The sequence below is a fragment of the Camelina sativa genome, chromosome 16, assembly GCF_030686135.1.
Source record: "Camelina sativa cultivar CO46 ecotype springtype chromosome 16, ASM3068613v1".
Lineage (NCBI taxonomy): Eukaryota > Viridiplantae > Streptophyta > Magnoliopsida > Brassicales > Brassicaceae > Camelina > Camelina sativa.
This window is the reverse complement of record NC_141895.1, coordinates 6,749,028-6,771,518: the sequence shown is the minus strand read 5'-3', so window position 1 is coordinate 6,771,518 and position 22,491 is coordinate 6,749,028. Positions and strand designations below refer to the sequence as shown.

Sequence of the window (22,491 nt, the reverse complement as noted above, 5' to 3'; positions counted from 1 at the left end):
TGCTTTGTGGTGTAATTTTGGGATACTAGTGTTACAATATGGGTCAATTTTTGAGTAGTCATCAAAAGCCACTAAGCCAGTCCGACGTAGCAGTAGTAGACTAGAGTCATCACAAGGTAGTTCACAAAACGATGCGGTGCTTAGCTTCTCATAAGTGTCCGTAAAACAAGCAATCAAATCCTCCTCTTCTATAGTTTATCAGCATCATCCTCTCTTTATCATTGGCTTCTCTTGGTTGTTCAGACAATATCACCATCTTAATCCTGCGATTCTGTATTTTCTCGTGGCGATACCAGCAGCAAGCTTGTTAAGGAGACGTGCAGAGACAATGGAGGAAAAAAGAATATGAAGAAGTAGTGCTCGGCGTCGTGTTGGAGACGGGACGTCATTGAGGAGGAGGTGGCTTCGTCAACGGTGAGGATTGTCGTCTCATGAGTCATTGGATCGATTCTTCCTTTAGTGTTCACCCTTCACCGCATGGCTCTTACTCGCACATGGATATCAGAGGTATTGGAACATGGCCTTTCCGATCAATATGCCTTTGATGCACAAGCCACCACCTCTTCCTACTAGCACCCCTGCTGAAGAGTCTCATGAGTCATTGGATCGATTCTTCCTTTAGCGTCTTTTCTTAAGACATGATTTCCAAACTTCCAATTCCAATGGTTCTTAATATGTCATGGTCTGTTCCACTACAAGAATATGGGTCATTGATAGCGTTAGCCGATAGCGTTTAACATACTTATGCTATCGTTGACTTAACTCTGTATATGATATATCGTTCGTTAAAATAGAAACGCTATAAGTAAGGGGTTATTAAAAAAAGCACAAGTGTTAGATTTTTTTATGTTAGAGAATCTAAATTTGTGTTTTTTTAATAGCACATACAATTTATTAAACGCTATACAAGTGACTAGCGGGAATTAAAATTCGTCGCCCACCTGAAAATTAAGATTGGGGGTTAATTTTTTTGTTAAATCTTAAAATTGGAGAATTTTTTCTTTAAGTCTCACTCTCTCGTCTCTTAAACTTCTTACATTCCATTTTTTCTCCAGTATCCTTAATCTCGTCTTCCTAATCTTCTCCAATCTCACTTAATCGCGTCTCCATATTCTTCCCACGCACTCTCCCTTAATCTTGTCTTTCTATTCTTTTCCAATCTCACTTAATCGCCTTTCACAGATCTGAGTCGGCAACCACTGAAGAACTGGGTTTGGTAATTTGGGTTCTGTAATCTGAGTTAAATTTATAGTCAAGGTTATTTGGGTTTGGTAATAGATTCAGACATTCAGTTAGGGTTTGGTATTGAATCAAATTTATTGTTGTTTTACAGGAAGATTTCGGTGTTTGCGAGTGTGAAAGATATGTGAAATTGAAAGTTTTTTTAGTTTCGATTTGGGGTTTTTAGTTTCAGTTTGGGGTTAATTTTTTTTTAATTTTGCAGATACTTTCAGTTTTCTTGATCTCAAATTCAGCATAGGAGTAAGAGTTTAAACAGGTATATTATATATATGTGTTAGTGCTCTTACTGATAATCGATTTATAGTCTGCTCTTAGTTGTGTGTCTGAGTTGATTAGTGTCTGCTCTTAGTTGTGTGTCTGAGTTTAAACATGGATAAGTCTGATTATATTAATAGAGAAGCACATTCTTGAAAAAGTTTTTGAAAAAGTTGATGTGTCATCGCCAGAGAGCTATATGCACCTTTAGCAAAATACCCTTAAATTTTCTATTTAATTACATTAACATGTCATTATATATTTTAAAAATGGTGCCATCTCTACAAATCAATATAAGTAAAAATTCTAAAAGATCTATTAAAACATATCAATTAATATAAAGTTAATAAAAGTAAAGAACATATAACTTATTAACAAATCATATAAAACAAAATATTATTTTTATGTTAGTATTATTATGATAATAATTTAAATAAAAAGCTTTCAATAGTTATTATAATTGATAATAAAAAGTATATTACTCATGAATTATCTCCAACTCAATAAAAGAACTTAATTTCCAATAAATAAAGATTTATATATATTCATAAATAAATATAAAAATGACAACAAATTAGGGGATATCATGATGTGTGATTATTAATATATATATCTAAGTATGTAAACTAATTAATCTCAACATTTAATGTGATTATTCATTAAAAGCGGAAATATGAATAATTGAATAGGAATATACGTTCTAATTGTATATTCATCTATTTGCCATTAAAAAAGAACGAGACAATAACCCTTATCATTATAAATAAATTTAGTATCCACAAAAAATTAGAATATCTTTAAAATAAGTGCTTATTAGATTATGTAAAATTGTTATACGAGTTACTCGATAAACCAAAGATATATATATATGTTAATGGTGAGGATTAGATCTAGGGTTTGAGATGTTCTGGTTCAGTGCTGTTGAGAGACGGAGGATTGGCCTTTCGTGTACTCTGGTCGAGTCTGGAGATTGGGGATGGATCGGAAATCTGTCCCTGATTCGGTATGTGTTTGCTTGGGCTTTGCGGGATTTCATTCCCCGTGAAGGAGGTTTGATTGTGTCGGATCTTAGCTGGTTGCTTTTGGTTGATTCGATGAGTGATATTCATTGGCATGATAGGATCCGATTTCTGATTGTGTGGGGCTTGGTACTCTTTGCTATACAATGTCGAGATTTCCATATCTTTCTAATTGAGATTTCGTTCGAATGTAGTATGGTGAGGATCACATGGTATGATATTTATGGTATGTGCTTCAGTTTCTTTCCTTGGTTTGTCGGATTGAGAATATTTCAAGATATCGCATTGGTATTTATGGGATTTCATTTGGTTGGTTATGGGATGTCGGAATATGACAGATTTTGTGATTCTCTTTACAATGGGTGGTTTGTACAAGAGGTATTTATCTGAATAGATTGTCTGTGTGGTCACACTTTTGTTCTTTCATTCATATTATCGTCGGAGAGTTGTTTTGTATATCAGAGAGTGGTGTGGTTTGATTTTGTGTGTTCCTCTTGTTCTCGTGATTCTTGGTTGCTTCATTGGTGGTTTACCATGTCTCAGCTATCGTTAAACAAAGGCAAAGCACCGTTGGTCCGTACTGAAACGGTGAGGATTGCTAATTCGGTTCTGGCTCAGAGGATACAACAATTCTCACTGACACTTATTGGGCGATTGATGAATCGAAGTGTTCAGCAGATGGAGTCCTTGGTGCCTAATTTTCCTAAGATTTGGAAGCTGGATGATAAGGTGGTGGGAGCAGATTTGGGACAAGGTCTCTTTCAGTTTAACTTTGAAGTTGAAGAGGAGCTGCAAGCGGTTTTGATGAACGGTCTATACCATTTTGATGGATGGATGATTTCTTTGGTGAAATGGGAGCCTATTATCTCAGCAACTTATCCAACTGCAATCAACTTCTGGGTCAAGGTTACAGGTATACCCATGCATCTCTGGGAGGAGGCGACTTTGGGAGCAATAGGTAAGAAGGTGGGTATACTTAGGGAGATTGATGAGGAGACTGGGAGTTTATGTGTGACTGTTAATGGATTTAATACCCTTCTACTCAAGATGGTTGTTCCTTTTGAGTCTGGGGACGAGGTTATTGTTTCTCTTGAGTACGAGAAGCTGTTGGGTTTTTGTGAGCACTGCTCTCGACTTACACACGATGTGAGAGGGTGTCCAGAGTTGCAAAAGGGGACTACTGAGCAGGTCGTGGAGCAGCAAGTGGATAAGAGGTTTGCTCAGAAACATCATTTACAGGTTAAACAAGGGGGATTCAAAAATGAAGGTGGTTGGGAGAAACCAAGGAAACACGTTAAGAGGGCTCTGGATTTTCAGGGTCAGGACGCAATGGTTGGTGATGTGGGTCCTCATGGTTCCCGATATCAGGAGAGGTTTCAAGGTTCGGTTTGGGGCCAGAAAAAGCAATTCACAGCAGTCGACTCTAGTGGTTCTGGTGGTCAGCGAGGCTCGCAGATGTTAGGTGGTGATCTAGTGGGGCAGGGTTCTTCTTTCAATCTGAACCGGAAGGGAATGGGACCGGTGTGGCCAAAACCTATGTACAAGGTTAAGCAAGGTGTTGTTGCGAAGAGGCCTCATGAGGAAGAGGGGGTTGTCCGTATGGCTTCAACTTCTCAGGTCGTTGCGGTTGTTCCGGATGTTACTCATAACGGAATTGTCAAGGAGGGTGAGGAGATCGATTTTATGGAGGAGAATGATGATTTCTTGGAGGAGGGAGAATATCCCGAGGGCGATGCTGCGGTTTTGGTTGAAACTAGGTCGGGCAAGGAGGACGTGTGTCTTTCCGATCAGGGAACTGATACATAGGTTGACACGACTGGTAGCCCACAAGGTACCTCTCTTTTTCCAGTCTCGACGGATACTGTTTTGGGTCTTATTAATAATGCTATGGCTGATTTCAAGCTAGAGGAACTGAATATCCATAGAGGGCGAGTTATTAGGCCTATTGCTAGAAAAGGGCCTAGTGGTTCTGGAATCGTGGCTAGGACTTTGGCTTCTCCGGGGAAACGTTTATTGGCTAAGGTGTTATCTAAACCTGCAGGTACAGGAAAAAAACAGAAGAATCTAGGGAGGCATGACAATATTTTGCGTTGTAAACCAGCGGATGGTGGTCGTCAAATCAAGAAAGGGACGGTGGCTCTCCCGAAACTACCGGCGGAGACGTGAAGATCCTGAGTTTGAATTGTCAGGGCATAGGGGCTGACCTGACAGAGAAGTATTTGGGTGATTTGTGGAAACAACATCGACCAGACATTTTATTTTTATCAGAAACCAAGAAATATTTTTCTTATTGACAAAAATTTCAGAATAAGTTTGGTTATAATAATTTGTTTATTGTTGAACCCTGCGGGGCTAGTGGTGGTTTAGCTTTATTTTTAAAGGATGAAATAAAACTATCAGTTCTTTATGATAGTGATCGCATTATAGATGTACAAGCTTTTTTTGGTCAACAATTGGTTTATATGTCTTTTATCTATGGTGACCCGGTTCTCCAAAATCGAGAAAAAGTATGGGAAAAGTTATTGGATATTGGGTCTTTTCGCGGTGATCCTTGGTTTATGATTGGTGATTTTAATGAATTGGTTGGGAATCATGAGAAAAGGGGAGGTGCTTTGCGTCCAACCTCTTCTTTTATGCCTTTTATTTCCATGCTTTTTCAATGCGGAATGCTAGAATTCCCTTGTTGTGGGGAACAATTATCATGGAGAGGCAATCGGTGTAATAATCAGGTAGTTCGTTGTCGGTTAGATCGTGCTTTGGGTAATTAGGACTGACATGGCTGTTTTCCGAATTTTAAGGTAGACTACTTGGAAATGATTGGCTCTGATCATTGTCCAATTTTAGCAACTTGCGTAAAGACACACACGAAATGGAATAGGCAATTCCGTTTTGACAAACGCTGGTTGGGGAAAGACGGCTTATTAGGGGCGGTTGAATCAGGATGGAATCGAACAAAAAATTTTTGGATCCCGGGTTTTTGATAAGATAAAAAATTGCAGGAATTTCATTTCTTGGTGGCGAAAAATAATATATTTTCTGGCCCAGAGCTTATTTCCTCTTTGAAGGCAGCGTTACAAGAGGCGAAAATGGATCATTCGATTTCTCAAGAGGAAATATGAGGTATAGAGAGGTAGTTAAAAGAGGCGTATCGCGATGAGGAATTATACTGGCAACAAAAAAGTATGAAGTTTTGGTTAAGGGTTGGGGATAAGAATACTAAATTTTTCCAAGCTTCTACTAAACAACGACAGGTGAGAAACAAGATTATTGGCTTGTTTGATGCTGATAATGTATGGAATGAATCGGTCTCAGGTATGGAGAATATTGCTACAAAATATTTTGACGATCTTTTTAAGAAATCAGATGTCCGATGTGTTTCAGAAATGATACAGGAGATTACCCCTTTAATTTCGGACGATATGAACAGAGATCTAATTAGGGATATTTCTGAAGCGGAAATTCGGAGAGCTCTGTTTGCTATGCATCCAGAGAAAACTCCAGGACCTGACGGAATGATGGCTTTGTTTTTTCAACTATTTTGGTCCTCCTTAAAAGGAGATTTAGTGGCTCTAGTTAGATAGTTTTTTCGATCAAGTAGTTCTGATCCACGTTTAAATGAGACGAATATTTGTCTTATTCGTAAAGTTGATCGGCCGCAGCAGATGGCCGAGTTTAGGCTGATAAGCCTTTGTAATGTGAGTTATAAAATTATTTCTAAAGTTCTGTGCTTTCGGCTTAAACGGTTCTTGCCATCCATGGTTTCTGAAACTCAGTCGGCTTTTGTTTCAGGTCATTTAATTACAGATAATGTCTTGGTTGCGCAGGAAATGTTTCATGAGTTAAATACTAATCAAAGGTGTAATTCGGAGTTTCTGGCTTCAAAACGGATATGAGTAAGGCTTATGATCGCGTTGAATGAGATTTTTTAGAAGCGGTTATGGTTAAGTTAGGGTTTGATAGAAAATGGATTACCTGGATTATGTGGTGTGTTTCCTCAGTGTCGTATCAAGTTCTACTCAACGGTCAACCTCGGGGTTCTATTAAACCACAGAGAGGTCTACGTCAAGGGGATCCTCTGTCACCGTATTTGTTTATACTTTGCACGGAGGTTTTGATAGCGAATATTAAAAAGGCAGAACGAGAGAGGCAATTAACGGGTATCACAATCGCTCGCGAAAGTCCTGCCGTATCGCACTTGTTGTTTGCCGATGATAGCCTGTTTTTCTGTAAAGCGGAGGTGACTGAATGCCAGACGGTCATGGAAATAATCAGCAATTATGGCAAAACTTCAGGGCAAGAGGTTAATCTAGAGAAATCTTCTATAATGTTTGGAAAGAAGGTTCCTTCTGAGACAAGGGATCAGTTGAAGTCAGTTATTGGTATATCTAAAGAGGGCGGTATGGGCTCTTACTTGGGCATTCCTGAAAGCCTCCAATGTTCAAAAACGAAGGTTTTTGGCTATGTTAAGGATCAGTTGGATGACTGTGTCAATGGTTGGAATGCAAAGTATTTATCGAAAGGTGGTAAGGAGATTATGATTAAATCAGTGGCGTTGGCACTTCCTACTCATGTGATGTCATGTTATAAATTGCCACAGGAGTTGACGTCTATATTAACGACTGCTATTTCCACTTTTTGGTGGAAGTCCAATGATAGGGCTCATGGTCTACATTGGGTGGCTTGGGATAAATTGTGCAAAGATAAGTGTGAAGGGGGTCTAGGCTTTAGATCTCTGGAACAATTTAACGATGCCATGCTAGCGAAACAATTTTGGCGGTTAATTCAACATCCGACGTCCTTAATGGCTCGGGTGTTGAAAGGCCGTTATTTTAGAAATAATCACCCTCTTATGGCCAAAAAACCATATAATCCCTCCTTCGCTTGGAGGAGTATTTTTTCAACTAAGGGATTGGTGGAACAAGGATCGCGGTGGGCAGTAGGATCAGGCTGTTATATTTCGGTTTGGCGAGACCCATGGATACCTGATATTCGACCACGTCCAGCAAATGGTCGGGGAAGACTCTGGTTACCGAGTTTGATGGTTAACCATTTAATTAATCATGTTACGAAGGATTGGCATTTGCCTACCCTGGAGGAGTTTCTGGACCCGGGGGATATACCGATTATTCGGAGCATGGCGGTGAGTAAAGTCCAGAAACCAGATAGATTAGTATGGCACTTTACCAATTCAGAGAAGTATACGGTTAAATCAGGATATCAGCTAGCCCGAGAGTTATTGGCGGAAGTTGAATACGGGCCGACATGTATGGCCCTACGGGCCGACATGTATGGCCCTACGGGCCCAGTCGTGGAAACTTGATGTTCCCCCGAAGGTTCAACATTTTTTCTGGCAGATTGCCTCAGGACTCTCCCAGTGTTAGAACGTCTTGCGCATAGGGGTGTCCGGTGTGATACTTTGTGCAAACGGTGTGCGTCTGCAACATAAACTATAAATCACGCTCTTTTTGAGTGCCCTCGTTCGCGAGATGTTTGGGCGTTGTCACCGGTATGTTTAGTCCCAGACGGCTTCCCATATGATTCAATCTATGCAAATTTAGATTTTATTTTCTGGCGGACGGCTTCCCAATCGGGGGATCCTGATATAGCTTTTCGTCTCCCCTGGATCCTTTGGTCACTATGGAAAGACATGAACAAGAAAGTTTTCCAGGGTTTAGAGGCCGAGCCGATGGAGCTTTTAATTCAGGCGAACAATGATAAATTATTGTGGGAGGAGGCTAAATCTTACTCGGAGAGTTTTTTGCATCCTACGCCTTTGTTGGAGGACATGGGGTCTTTTCCTTGATGTCAGATTGATGGTTCTTGGAAAAGTTCAGACCCTCTGTAGGGTCTGGGGTCGTGGTGCTGTAGTGGTGGAGATTCGACGCTTCTTCTGGGCGCACGGAGTCATAGGCGTGGTCCTACATCCTTACATGCAGAGTTACAAGCTTTGATTTGGGCCATGGAGTCACTATTGGCGGCTGGAGTTACCTGTCAGAATTACGAGACAGATTGTGCAGAACTGGTGGCGATGGTGCAGACACCTGATGATTGACCAGCCTTTTCGAATTTGTTGGAGGAGTTATTTTTGCTCAGAACTCTTCTTCATTCCTTCACCCTGATCAGGATCACATGAGAACTCAACACCATGGCAGACTGTCTCGCCCGTTCTTCAAGATCTTTAGTTATTGAAAATTCATTTGTAAAGTTTTTTCCTCCGGTTTCGTCAACCAATCTTGGAGTTATCTTTTAATTTAATTAGTGTTTGATTGAATAAAAAATAATATATATATATTGCCATAAATTGTAACATTTTATAAATATTTTCGTTACCACTTTCACGTATTTAAATGTATTCTTACACGAATACGTTGATTTTGGAAATTCATTAATTTTTTCATAATGGTTTTTATCGGTAATAATCCGTCAATTATAGTAAATATTAACAAACCGACTAACTCAAAGATTTAAATAACCTAATCAAAAATATTAATTCTATAAATTAGATTAGCTTCAAAAAAAATTAGTATAAAATCCGATTGTTACTAACATATAATAATAATAAATAATTAAACTATCAAGTAATTTAGTATATGTTGTTATCGTTACATAAGAAACATGCAAAATTGTTATGATTACAAAATAAAACAGAAGAGATATGTTTTTGATTTTTAAATCACACAAAAGACATGTTGCGATAAATAGTAAAACCTCTTGCACCTTCAAAGATTTCACGGGTGAATTTTTTTTTTAAAAAAAAAAACACAAATTTGAATAAATAAATAAAAAACTTAAGTTACATATTATGTTTGACACAAACAGATATTGATTCTAAGATAATAATTTTACTTATAATCATTTTCTTTAAATTGATTTATCCCGCACATAGTACGGGTTGTTATCTAGTTCGCTTTAATAATGTAACGCTGCCTAATTCTATTATTGGGTTTACCATTTTATTCACTTTACCTCTTTCCAAAAAGAGCATGGAACTTGATTATTTCGTTTTCCTCCTAAGGAGTGAACTTGCTTCTTTTAATCCCAGGCCTCTAATAATTCAGCCACCTTAATCTACAACTGACTTCTTCCACATCTTTGCATACTTTCTTTTATAAATCTATATAATAATAACAATCTATTTAAATGCCAATGAAATTTTTCAATTCTCATCACACTTTCGTAAAAAAATTGCATCCGTTTATTGTAGAGTTATGTTCTTTAGTTTCAATATATGTTTTTACATTTTTTTAGCACAACTTTAGTTCAAGTAATTGTGTCTTTTATAAATAGTTGTGTATATTTAAATTTTCATGTTGTCAAACCTTTGTTCTATGACACAAATACCTTTAAAGCTCAATTCTCTCTAACTACAAAATTATGAATGACTATAGTAATATAGATTTTTTTCCTTTTTAGGTAGAAGAGGGAAACACATAGGCTCTCACAATTTATATAATACAAGTCTCCCACAATTTATTAAGCAAAAATAATGAATTTACACTCGACTATTTTGCAGACACGCATGCCTTGTAAGATCTATTAAAATAATCAAGTTCATCAATTCCAGTCTAGACGAAACATATGAAAACATATCAGTAACAAAACACATAGTTTACCAACCTATCTACTAGATGATTAGCCTCTCTATACACATAATAAATACAAACAATTCATTTCTTTGATAAGAAGCTATATCACAAACGTTGTAGGAAGGACAACATAAAGATTCAGTGATAATCTATGTATTGAAAAAACCAACCAACTCAACCACCATCTCCGAGTCAACTTCTCACTCTAAGCATCGAACTCCCTTAAGCTATATACTCGTCTCTCAACTTTTTTTCACAATTTCACATTTCATTTTTTTTTGTTGAGTTAAATTATAAAACAAAAAATTCTTTCTATTTTCTTCATAGAAAATACAATACACAAATCAGGCAACAAGCATAATTTGGTCCCTACATAATATTGAAATCCAAACACCTAGCAAACGATATGGTTTTTGTCGTATATCTACGTAACTACAAATAGTTGGTTAATTTTTTTTTGGCTTTAATGTATATAAACTACAAAGAGTTGGTTAAAATTTAAAAGAAATACAGAACACGTGATAACAAACTACAAAGCGTATAGGTAGATTAATTTGTATATCAATCTACCCATACGCTTCTCGATTCTTCCACTGATTTTTTTTGATAAAATTTCTGGTTTTATATTTATAAGTAAGCATGAAATAAAAGATGCTTAGAGCGGCATCAATAAGAGCATGGACTAGCAATTAGAGAATTTATAAATGCATTTAACCCATCACTCACGTTAGCCTTTATCTTTTCTAAAACATACTTACCCAAGAATTTATGCCATTCAAGTACAAACTAAATCTTCTTTGATAAAGGTATGAGAAAAACGATTCACCGCCTCATAAACTTTGGACGTCCTTTCATTGACAGTAAATTCTAAGAGCTTAGCACGAACATTCACCATCCAAATCTTATAAACCAAATTATAAGAACGTAGTAATATAAATTTACGGTTAGCACGGACAAATTAAACATAACCAGCAAAATTAACACAGAGTAGTGAATTGTAAAAAGAACAGTAAGCAGCCAAATTCAATTATTAAGAAACACAAAATTTTAAGAGTTTTTCTTTTGTTCCTATAAACCAAAAAAGGAAAAAAAAAAAGAAAAAAAGAAAGAGATGTATGTAGTTCCCGGAAGTGAAGGTAGCAATTAAGAGAAGGGTGGTCCACGCAGCGTCTACAGAATGTGTGTAGAGCATGTAATGAAGGTATCAAAAAACTTTTGTGGTTGTGTTAGATATGGGTTTCACCCTGCCTTAACAGGCCTTCCACTTGGCTCATCTCATGGACGGTCAATAAAGCCTCTGGAAGCATTGAATGACAGATAGGGGAATTTGGGCCGACGAATCTTCTAGAAGGGCCCGGCTTCATGTCCAGCCCGTTAAGCGACAGACCGGACCGAGACGACCGCCATTCGTATGCTAAGGCGGTACCACATCAACCCCAAGGTATGAAGGTGAAACGTCCCATCGACTATAAATAGAGACCTTCTACTATTGACCATTTTCATTTGCTTTGTTTTATTTTTTTGTATTAGTTTCCTTTGAAAGGAATGACCTTACAAGCAGCTCATACCATGAAAACATGCCACTTTATGTTTGTCACCGAGTTAAAATAATAATACCTTATTTTTGCGGAAGAAATAATTCAAAAATGTTAAAACAATAAGGTATTTTACTTTATATTTATAATTATATATTATGAAATAGTTGTAAAATAATGAAAAAGATTGAAAGTTTGGGCAAGTCAGTATAAAACAAAAAAAAAAATCTGAATGTTTGTTAGTTATGGAAGAAGAGATAAATATATATAGAGTTCAAATGATATAGACATTTATATATATATATATATATATATATATATATATATCTAACTGTTTTTAAAAGATACAACTATTGGAACAAAAAATTATGATAAAAATATACAAATAATATATAGTGAAAATACATAATTTTCCAATGAATAGATGTTAACGCCTAGAAAGAAATAGAAAAAAAATAATTTACAAAAATTATGATGAAAATTCATAATTATTGTTGACATTTATTCAAATTGCTGGCTATTATTATGTAGATTAGGAAACATTAGTAAAATATCATTAATCGAGGACTAGTTTTTGGGATTTTATCCATATTTACGTATTATATATTTACTATGTGAGGTTATACATGAAAGTAGTTTAGTACAGTGGTCGATTTTGTACTTAATTCCATTTCAACCTGGAGTTCGATCCGTGAGCATGCGTTTTTAACAATTTCGCTTCAATGATAACGAGGTGACGAATATACCCTAATCTGTTATGTGTGCGGTTGAAAACCCTAATCTGTGTCATTTTCATTTTCTTGCAACTTATTTTCTGTGATTTTTTGCTTGTTTTGTATTGATTCTATTCTAATATGACAGATCTACAGAGAAAATCATAATCTAAACTTAAAAATTCTGAGAAAACGAAACTTTTTGAAACAGGGATCTAACCTAATCGATGGTGAAAGGATTAATGGTGGCTGCACTTCTCCTTCTGAAAAACAGACAAAAGCTGAAAGGTGAAGAAGGAGATGGAGCGATGTAGAACAGAAACCGAATAACTGATCGGTTATAGGCTGCCTAACCAAACCGAATTATAAACTAAAATCTGTTGCAAATTTTGCTGATCGGTTCACCTTTTCATTCAAGTTCGGTGCCAATAACCGAAACATCGGTTCTTTCGGTTTCTTACGAACGCATAGGGCTAGTTGTATCTCTCTACATTTGCTGAGCCATTATTTTCTCGATATATTAGCACTTTCTCTTTCTTGATTTTATGTCTCAAAAAATTCTTCATTATTTTGAAAACCATCTAATAGAGAGTATTTTCTTCCATGTTTTCTTCATCAATAACTTTAGCAACTTCTTCAACAGGAATTTCATCTGATCGACAATACTTGCGCAGAAAATTGTGTAAGGCTACACAAGCCAACACTAATTCTGTTTGTGCTTTAAAAGGATATGGAAAAGCGGATTTAATATCACAAACTGTGCCTTGAAAACTCCAAAAAATCTTTCAATCACATTTCGTAAAGATGCATGACGATGATTGAACAATTCATGTGAAGTTTCCAGATCACAACCTTAGCCAGTATATTCTTAGAGGTGATACTTAATATTTAACGGAAAAAAAGTTAACATGTCAAAGCGAAACCAAAGATCTCACTATCAATGAAGTGCTCAGGAGTTCACCGTTGGGGGCCAGAGGAAATAAGCTAGATGAATCCAATAAGTACCCTGTATGATTCAAAGAGAGACGTTACAACATTAATGATAGTGTAATCGCATATTTGTGGCTAAGTATTAATTATGTGTATGATCGACTTTGAGTATGTATGAGCATAAAGTAGAAAACACACAAGCTTTGTTAACGAGATTTAGTTTTCCCTAAATCCCTGGGACCTAATCAAGAAAAAATTCAATAGAACAAAATTGCAATTACAATTGCTTATGATATTGAGCACTACTATGCCTATCATTCTTTTCTAGATGAATAAACCATCAAAAGATCTCTCTATCTTATTGATGGTGCGATGCCTTATACCTTGTGTGCATCTCTTGTGACTATACTACTAAGGTGTGCAAGTCTTCATGAAGCGCCCTCCTCGTATTTATATCAATTTCTCAACCCTCGAGTTAACAATTTTCCTATTCTACACCAATAGGAATTTCTATTATACAACAAATAGGAATTGAGAAATTTATTTTTTCTTCATGGACAAGAAAAATTTCTTATCAAATTTGTAAACAGCCAATACATTTGTGATATTACTCCTTATCGATTACGGTAGCTTGGAGCGTCACTGTTATATACCATAGCAGGTATGTGTCATCAATTGCTCCCAAGCAGTTCTAAAAGAAAAAATAGGACTTATATATCATTTTTACAAAATACAATAGTAAATGAAAAAATAAGTATAACCTAAAAAAATATTCTTGTTTTTTTCTGTTGATTTCGAGCAAGTCCCTGATTTTTTTTACTGACTGAGCTCGATGAAGTTTTATTTTTTATTTTTTTTGGTATCAATAATTGTCAAGAAGTATTCACAAAACAATCAATAATCGTCAAGAAGTTTTCATCAAACGCTAAATAAAAATTTCCGGGGAAAAAATTAACATGTGTAATTATTAGCTTATCATGTATGTGATATAAAAAATTAATAGCTTATCGTATACTATACAGAATTACCTTTTCGAATCAAAAATCTATTAGTCCTTGTTAAGATTCATATAATACTTTTGAATCGTGAGTTGAACCCTCTCATCCACTAAAATCATATATTAATTCTTATCAAAGTTGTAAACTACCAATACATTTCGTGATATTACTCCTTTTCGATTACAGTAGCCTGAAGCGTCACTATTATATACCATATCAGGTATGTGTGTACCATCAATTGCTCCGAAGCAGTTCTAAAAGAAAAAATAGGACTTGTATCTTTAGTGTGACCATATCTTGAATTTTGGCCGATAGTGATAAGAAAGGTGGCAACAATTTCTTCAATATAGATGAATCTTGTATCTTTCAAATGCGTCGTGTCTTGAATAAAATGAGATAGCTTGAGAAACACATCTGGATACATACGATATGATTGTCGAAAATCTTGAAAATTTTCTCGTAACACAGTGTGTACATTGTCTTGTCTAGTGCTTGTTATGATAATGCTTAAAACATAAAGTTTGTTGATTTTTTTATTGTAGTGATAGCTTTGTTTCTTACCTCTCATTTCTATAAACACCTGAACAAAATTCTTTAGGGGAAACTAAACATCAGTATGTCTTTCAAACGGCGGCCCTGCTGCATGTAATCGACATGTTTTTCTTTGAAATCGGAAAGTCTCCTTCACCAATGATTATACGCTGAATTGTTGTTTGGGTTGTGATTGATTTGTTGTGTAGCTGAGGTTTATGTATAGGGATTTAAATGGGTCTGTTTATAGTTTTAAAGCTGAGCTAATTAGGGGGTGTGAATGTAATACAAAGGTTGATTCCAAATATTATCGGATCAGTATTTTAATTAAAACAAAAGTAAGTATAGTTTTAATTAACAAACAAAAGGTTCAATATACTTTTTAATACTAAAAAAATATAAGAGTCCCAAAATACAATCCTACCAATAAAGATGTTCTAAAAAGATCTTAACTTAAGATCCCTTTTTGGTCTCACGAATAAGTCTTATCCCTTTGACAAAAAAAGAAAAAGAATAAGTCTTATCCTACAGTACCCGAAACTAAAAAGATGTTGTGACCATCTTTCTAGTTTCTAGTCACCCCTTTATAAAAGGCACATTGAATTCAACATAACACTGTGCCGTTTTGTCCTACAAGGTGGACGTTTTTTGTTGCTTTGTTCCTGTTGATTGTGAGCAAGAAGTTTTCCTATAACATCTTTCAATTTGTTATTCGTACTGCATGATATCTCTTAATGGCTGGACTCACACAACAAACAAAATCGAAAACAAATATGATCAAATGTTATTATACATCTTTGATTGAAATATTGAATAGTATGATTATTACAAATAAAATATTACTTGGTCTTATATACTACTTCTCCGTATTACTATAAATGATGTTTTAAGATTTTAACATAAATTAAGAAAAACATTTAATGTTTAGGTATAAGTGCAATAACATATTTTTATAATTATTAACTAATAGTAATTTATCAAAATTTTAAAATTATTTTTTAATAATTCTTGAAATTTACATTTTTAGTATTAATTGATAAAAGTATATAGACAATTAATATTTGTGATTAAAAAAATCAAAAAAATCATTAGACGGAGTATTTGTGAGACTCGATCCAGTCCACTAAGAACATTCCCATCAGTTATACCGGTGTGATGTCTTTTATTTTTTTAATAATATAACAAAACAAAAATAAAATTTTAATCCTAATTTTTCAGAGATATGTGTCTCTGCCAAGCTCAATTTAGATCGTCAGAGACACCGCACCTGTCACTAATTTATTGGTTTCGTTTTGTTTTTGTTTTTTCCTTCCTTCTTATTTGCTCCTCTCGAGAGAGAGAGATACAATCAAGGATCACACTCTGCTTCGTGAATGGATTTATCAAAATCAATTCCTAGATTTCCTATAATCAAAATCAACGAGAGAAATCCAATCGACGTTGTCCTTCGTCTTCTTCTTCTTCTCTCGTTTCTTCTTCTTTTGTCTTGGATTAAACAGTCCAGGAAACAGACTTTGTGGTTCCTCTTTCTTCGTCTCTCTCTTTTGGCTTCCTTTCAGTTTTGAGTTTGGTATATGATTGAATGGTTTCACTTTTGTTTGCAAGTTATAGTGGACATTTGATAGGGCTAATAACAACGATGATTTTTATAAATGACATTGTCTTTGGTAGTTTAAATAGTTTAAATAGTTTGGTATCCTTGTCTTTGGTAGTTTAAGTAGTCTGGTGATGTGAATCGTTTTTAATTACTCAAATCCACTGTTTCATGTTTGTTATTGTTTGTGTCTTGTTATAAACTAATCAAATCCACTGGAGTTAAAAGTTTGTTTGTTTGTGTTCGTGTTCCAACCTGAAGTTTGTGTTGTTTGGTTCTGCTCTTGTTAGTGTTGTTTGGTTCTGCTCTTGTTTGTGTTGTTAGGTTCTGCTCTTGTTTGTGTTGTTAGGTTCTGTTCTTATTAACTGTTGTTTGGTTCTGCTCTTGTTTGTGTTTTTAGGTTCTGCTCTTGATTGTGTTGTTAGGGTCTGTTCTTATTAACTGTTGTTTGGTTCTGCTCTTATTAGTGTTGTTTGGTTCTGCTCTTGTTTGTGTTGTTAGGGTCTGTTCTTATTAACTATTGTTTGGTTCTGCTCTTGTTAGTGTTGTTTGGTTCTGCTCTTGTTTGTGTTGTTAGGTTCTGTTCTTATTAACTATTGTTTGGTTCTGCCCTTGTTTGTGTTGTTTGGTTCTGTTCTTATTAACTTTTGTTTGGTTCTGCTCTTGTTAGTGTTGTTTGGTTCTGCTCCGATTTTTGCAGAAAGTGTCTACTCCGATATTTGCAGTTTTGATATCTACTCTAATTTGAAGAAAGTGTTTATGGAGAAAGAGTATGATCTCAAGATGAAGCTTCACAGTCTACACTTCAGAGACCTATCATAAGCTTAGGTAATTTGCTATCTAAGTTCATAAGTATATTAGATTAGTTATAGTGGTTGTGCATCCATCGTATTTAACTTGGTCAATCATCCTTCTTATTTGGTTCTGTCTAGTCTAGTTTGGTTCCGTTTTTAAGTCTTGATTGGTCCTTGTTTGTTTCTTGATGTAAGTCATGTTTGGTTCTGTTTTGTAAGTCTAGTTTGGTTCTGTTTTCTAAGTCTAATATGTGCTCACCTTGTGTTGATGGAGTATGGTGCTTCAGAGATTCAAGATGAAGGATCTGTATGCAGAGTTTGTTCTGAATGATCTAAAGAAGATCAGTTAGCTGTTTGTTTATCTTGGTTTCTTTGATATCATAAGCTTCAAGTGCTTCGGCCATGGCTTCTGCTTTGTATTGGAAGAAAAAATCGTGTGGATTAGTGTAGAGAGAGTGAAAAGGAGAGACTGAAGTGTTGATTGATGTGTTTTTTTTTTGGGATTGTATTTTTATAGTGTGGAGAGAAATGTGTAGTATTATTTTCCTAATATTGCATATATTACAACATTTATAACATTATAAAAATATACTTTAAACACATTTTTGATAAAAAAAAATTAGACACTCAAAGATGACTAATGGGAAGACAAAAAATAAAGGGAATTTTGCCATTTATGCCACATTTTTTCTAATTCTTTTCAAATCTGCCATATTGGTAAAACCTTTTCAAATATGTCATATTTACTAAATATGACAGTTTCAATTTTACCAGATTGCCCTTACAATTGAGATTTGTTTCGAGGGTGGAATGACGGGCGCGTGATAAAAAGCATTTTACGGAGTGGTGGACAACATATTTATATTGGAAATTGTCCACCAAAAAGTGATGGACAACATATTCATATTGGAACTTGTCCACCAAAACAAAGTGGACAACAAATTAATACTAGTTGTCCATAATTTGGATGAATTCATTAAACAATTAAGTAATAGACAGCATATTAAAAGTGATTTGAACTAGTCTAACGCAATAAATGTATAGACCAAATAACAAGATATGTAGATAGAAAATAAAATGTATACACACGCAAACATAATGATAGACAATTTTCATACTCATGCTAGACAATACTAAAAACACACTGATTTTTGTCTACTGAGATTTTAGGTTGTCCACCACCCGATTATATTTTGTCCACAATAAACGATTTTACATCTAGTCCATTACAATCGATTAAGATCTAGTCCATAACAAAAGATTACAGACGACAATAAAGGTTGGTCTACGATATACGATTACAGACAAACAGTAAACGGAACCTACGTTTTCGGGAACGAAGAAGAAGATATACGGGTGAGAGAGAGCACCGGAGAAGAAGAACAGGGCGACGAGCGACGATTGAGTTTCGGGAACAAGGTTAATTTGTCAAATAATATTTTTAAATTATTTATTACAGTTAATTAAAAGGTCAATTGAGTAATTAAACTCACTAATCTAGTTTTCCCTAAAGGGAGGGTGTCAATCGAGCAATATTTTTTCAAATTTGTGTCATTCTAGTCTATTTTCACGTTTTTAAACGCAAAACCCAAAGCCAATAACATTTCTTTTCCTATAATATTAGCAAAGTAAACAACTTTCCCTAAACAACTTTCTTATGCTTCTTTCTTTCAATTAAGTGGTGTTATTCCTTTGAGATTTGAATAAAATTTAAAAGATTTTAAATATTATATAAAATTTGTTGTTATTAGATCAAAATTTTGTTAAATATTGCTAAAATTTAGTGTTATTAGTTTGTGATTTTTAAAAAGTTAAAATCTTTACAAATTTGGTTTATTGGATTCAGACTTTTATAAAGTCTTTAAAAGTTTTGTATTATTCAATTAAAACAAAAGATTATAGGATTGTTAGAGCATCTTTACTGGCAGTTACTCTCATGGTTACTCAACCATTTGGGGCCAAAAAACTGAATAAAAAATCTATTTACGATCCATTTAGGAGAGAATCGATTCCCTGGGAAGCATCTGAAGCAACACCATGAGTAACCGTACGTGGCCTATTTTCATTCGTAAATACATAAATATTAAATGAATTTTTTTTTTCCATTTTCTTTTTCTTTCTTCCCCATTCTCTCTCTTCTCTCTCGATACAAACGGAGTTCTCACGACCAACGACGGCGGAAGGTTGTTGGATTAACCCTAAGATTTGACGCTTCGGTTCTCACCACCAACGACGGCGGAGATTTTTTATGCTGCGACAACGACGGCAGCTCGATCCCGGAGGTCTCCGTATCAAATCCCCGCCACAACACAACCGCCTCCGTCGATGGTGACTGAGACGGAGAAGGTTACAGTCGAGCGTCACTGTGCTGCGAAAGGTAAAGGCTTGAATTGCTTGGTTCCGCCTCCTAAAGGTTACCATCAGCTGGTTCCATGGCCTAAAAGCCGTGACGAGGTAACTCCTTTGTTTGCAATCTCTTGTTAGAGTTTATTGGCTAACTAAAGCTTAATAGCAAAGCTCAAGTGGATTAAGCTTAGAATCAGAATGTAATAAGCCTAAGTAGATTGGATTAAGCTCAATATTCTCTTGTATTGCATTTTGGTTGGAAAATTCTGATCTTGGGATTAGCTTAAGTGTTGCCCAAAAAAAAAAGGAATTAGCTTAAGTAGATTAAGTGATGTCGAATTTGGATTTGCAGATTTCTTAAAATAGCTACAATTACAAGTATCTTCAGTTAGAGGTGCCAAGGTTGTTACTGATCCAAGTAATGGGCGATCAAAAGGTTATGGATTTGTTAAATTTGCAGAGGAAAGTGAAAGGAACCGGGCCATGGCTGAAAATGAAATGAATGGTTTGTATTGCTCAACAAGGCGTATTATCAGTATTGTTAAGAACTTAGCCAACGTTGATATCTTCTTCTGTGTTTGCCTTTGACTGGTTTTGTAAAATATATTGGACCGGAGTCGAGAGCATGAAGAGTGCCACTATATTATGTAAGTGATATGACTAGTACCTGAAGAAAGAAGAAAGAGGTTCAAGCGGAAAGTTATGTTGATCGTCAATGTCGCTTCAAGGTTCTTTCTTCATTGTCTTGATTGCCAAGGTGACCTCTAATACTACATTCACACCAAGTTCTTATTAATAACAGAGGCTTTAGAAGCTGAAATAATGATAACAAAGATGTAATCAGCCAGGTGTGTTTGTGCAGGTGGGACAATCGAACTTCAGCATTAACACCGGAGAAAGAGATATTCTACCTAGTGGCGATCCTAACATCGGCAGTGAATGTAGTAACATTAGTGAATGTTTGTATTGCTCAACAAGGTCATGTGAATGTAGTAACATTAGTGATAATCAAATATGACAAAAGTTGGTATCCTTTACATTGTAGATATTTGTTTTGTAGTTTAGGTTGAAATTTGTAGGGTTTTTTTTGTACTTGTATTGCAGGTTCTGTTTTTAAAACTGCAGGTTCTGTTTTTTGTTCTTGAATGTTCTTGATTGTGTTCTGTTAATCTATCCATCATGCAATGCAATATTTGTTTTAATTCACTATTCATCAAGAAAGTTGGCAAAAAAGAAAATTTGATAATTAATAAACACAAAAAAAAACAATATATATTTTTTAAATGTTTGAGTAACCTTCTTTGGGGTTCTCTAGTAATAGGGTGATTTTGCTTAAGTTCTTTTAGGGTTGTTTTACTTAATTTATGATTATTTATATAATTAATTAATGTGAGAGTAACTATGGTGGGTTACTCCACTAATGATGGTCTTAATGAGTTCAATTATTATGTTATTGGTTAATGATTTTAGATACTTTCTTTACAAAATAGAGTCATGGAAAGTATCATAAAAATACAAAAATTGTTTGGAGGACTTAACAAGATTTTAAAAAACTAATCAACAAAACTCTTTAGCAATCTTTAACAATTTTCACTTATTCACTTTTAACCCTACCACTCTATCCATGACGTGGCACCACCTTTTCCGGTAACACCACCATAGCACCGACGAATCTTATCCTATAATCTCATTTCGTCTCTGCCGCATTCGCCAATTACTAAATGGTACTGTGCTTTTCATATAATTTTCCAGTTTCATTCATGTTGAGGGATATAACACGTTCGAATTGCCAATATTCAGGTTTCCACCTATTTATATACATGTGAACAGATTTGCACAAAACATAGTTTCCATGAAATCCTTGGTGAAACTCACCATCTTCACTATTGAAACTCAAAACCATATTAGATAGAAATGAATGGTTAAAGAGATATTCTTGAGTAATGGAGTATGCACGCACGCCGAAAAGGTACATACAGTCTTCTTTAAGCTTTACCCTCTTTATCTCTCTAATTAATGCAGGCGTGATTTAGAGAATAGAGATGCAATAATGAATAGTAATTAGGTTATAAGATTACCTCTTTACGTTGATTAATGAAACTCAAAAGCTTCGACATTGAGAATGTGACAATTCGAACTTAGACATGTTTTCTGTATTAGAAAAGGAATACATATATTCTTTTCTGTCTATTAAGAAGTTTAATTAATAGCCCCTAACAGCTACCTTGTACAGCTACTCCCATATAATCTTATCCCATATAATCTTATGAATACAACGATACCAAACATTGTATCAGAGCTATTGCTCTAACCAGCCGCCCTTCCTTCTTTCTTTTTAATCAAATAAAAAAAAACAGATTTTTTTTTTACGCTCTTCTTTCTTCTTCTTCCCCACTCTGTTTTCTTTCTTCTCTTGTCAAACAATGGCGGCTCCTCCTTCTGCCTTTGATCGCTTTTTAAATCTCACTCAAATTAAGGCTCATATTCCCATTATTTTGGATATGCATCAAATGAACTATGACATATGGCGATAATTGTTCGAAACTCTCTGCCATAGTTTCAATGTTCTTGGCCATCTTGATGACACATCGTTCTCTACAGGGCTGACTGACACTCAATGGTCTTAAATCGATGGCACCATCAATATATGGATCTACAGGACAATCTCTGAATATCTTCTCAAGACGGTCTAGAAGACGAAGTGCACCGCCCAAGAACTCTGGACCACCATCGAGAATCTATTTTGTGACAACTGTAAGCATGAAGGTTTTTGAGTACTACAATGCTGGTATGTAGAACTCTCGAAGAGTGGTTCGCTATTTCCAGCAGCAACGGACTTTTGGTGACATGGCTTTATTATTGGAGATTCTTTGATTGGAGCACAAGATATATGCATATCTACAAAGAGGATTTGGCATTATCCATATTAGGGAAATAGGTAATGGGAT

General features: G+C 35.3%; 2 protein-coding genes and 2 long non-coding RNA genes across 7 annotated transcripts; all 4 read left to right on the top strand.

The window, feature by feature from the left end:
* The first annotated feature begins 867 nt into the window (after positions 1 to 867).
* On the top strand, positions 868 to 4,989 carry LOC147925200 (uncharacterized). 3 transcript variants are annotated; one of them, XM_087493363.1, is made up of 3 exons: positions 868 to 1,216; positions 1,334 to 4,347; positions 4,558 to 4,989. In XM_087493363.1, exon 2 carries the CDS (start codon positions 3,051 to 3,053, stop codon positions 4,320 to 4,322), a length of 1,272 nt encoding a protein of 423 aa, XP_087349489.1. In that variant the 5' UTR covers positions 868 to 1,216; positions 1,334 to 3,050; the 3' UTR covers positions 4,323 to 4,347; positions 4,558 to 4,989. The 3 variants fall into 3 exon arrangements, with proteins under 3 accessions (XP_087349489.1, XP_087349490.1, XP_087349488.1); XM_087493364.1 differs by having other exon boundaries at positions 1,334 to 1,498; positions 3,060 to 4,923; XM_087493362.1 differs by having other exon boundaries at positions 1,334 to 4,923.
* LOC147925199 (uncharacterized) lies at positions 4,404 to 8,568 on the top strand. The gene is made up of 4 exons (XM_087492524.1): positions 4,404 to 4,557; positions 6,515 to 7,780; positions 7,871 to 7,943; positions 8,385 to 8,568. The coding sequence occupies exons 1-4, from the start codon at positions 4,404 to 4,406 to the stop codon at positions 8,566 to 8,568; spliced, it is 1,677 nt and encodes a 558-aa protein (XP_087348650.1).
* A 7,370-nt stretch (positions 8,569 to 15,938) lies between these two features.
* LOC104750095 (uncharacterized) lies at positions 15,939 to 17,891 on the top strand. Of its 2 annotated transcripts, none has more exons than XR_015585334.1 (2): positions 15,939 to 17,231; positions 17,485 to 17,891. It is a non-coding gene; the product is annotated as an uncharacterized LOC104750095 (long non-coding RNA). The 2 variants fall into 2 exon arrangements; XR_761523.3 differs by having other exon boundaries at positions 15,988 to 17,231; positions 17,472 to 17,891.
* A 1,292-nt stretch (positions 17,892 to 19,183) lies between these two features.
* Positions 19,184 to 20,682, top strand: LOC104750415 (uncharacterized). The gene is made up of 3 exons (XR_761615.2): positions 19,184 to 19,651; positions 19,896 to 20,300; positions 20,406 to 20,682. It is a non-coding gene; the product is annotated as an uncharacterized LOC104750415 (long non-coding RNA).
* The last annotated feature ends 1,809 nt before the right edge of the window (positions 20,683 to 22,491 follow it).

Excerpts from the sequence above, each read along its gene's own strand:
- LOC147925200 (XM_087493363.1), top strand. The coding sequence starts at position 3,051 with ATGTCTCAGCTATCGTTAAACAAAGGCAAAGCACCGTTGGTCCGTACT.
- LOC147925199 (XM_087492524.1), top strand. The coding sequence starts at position 4,404 with ATGGCTGATTTCAAGCTAGAGGAACTGAATATCCATAGAGGGCGAGTT. Across the intron at positions 7,781-7,870 it reads AGTTGAATACGGGCCGACAT|ATTGCCTCAGGACTCTCCCA; the intron begins GTATGGCCCTAC and ends TTTTTCTGGCAG. Across the intron at positions 7,944-8,384 it reads TGTGATACTTTGTGCAAACG|TGGTGGAGATTCGACGCTTC; the intron begins GTGTGCGTCTGC and ends GTGGTGCTGTAG.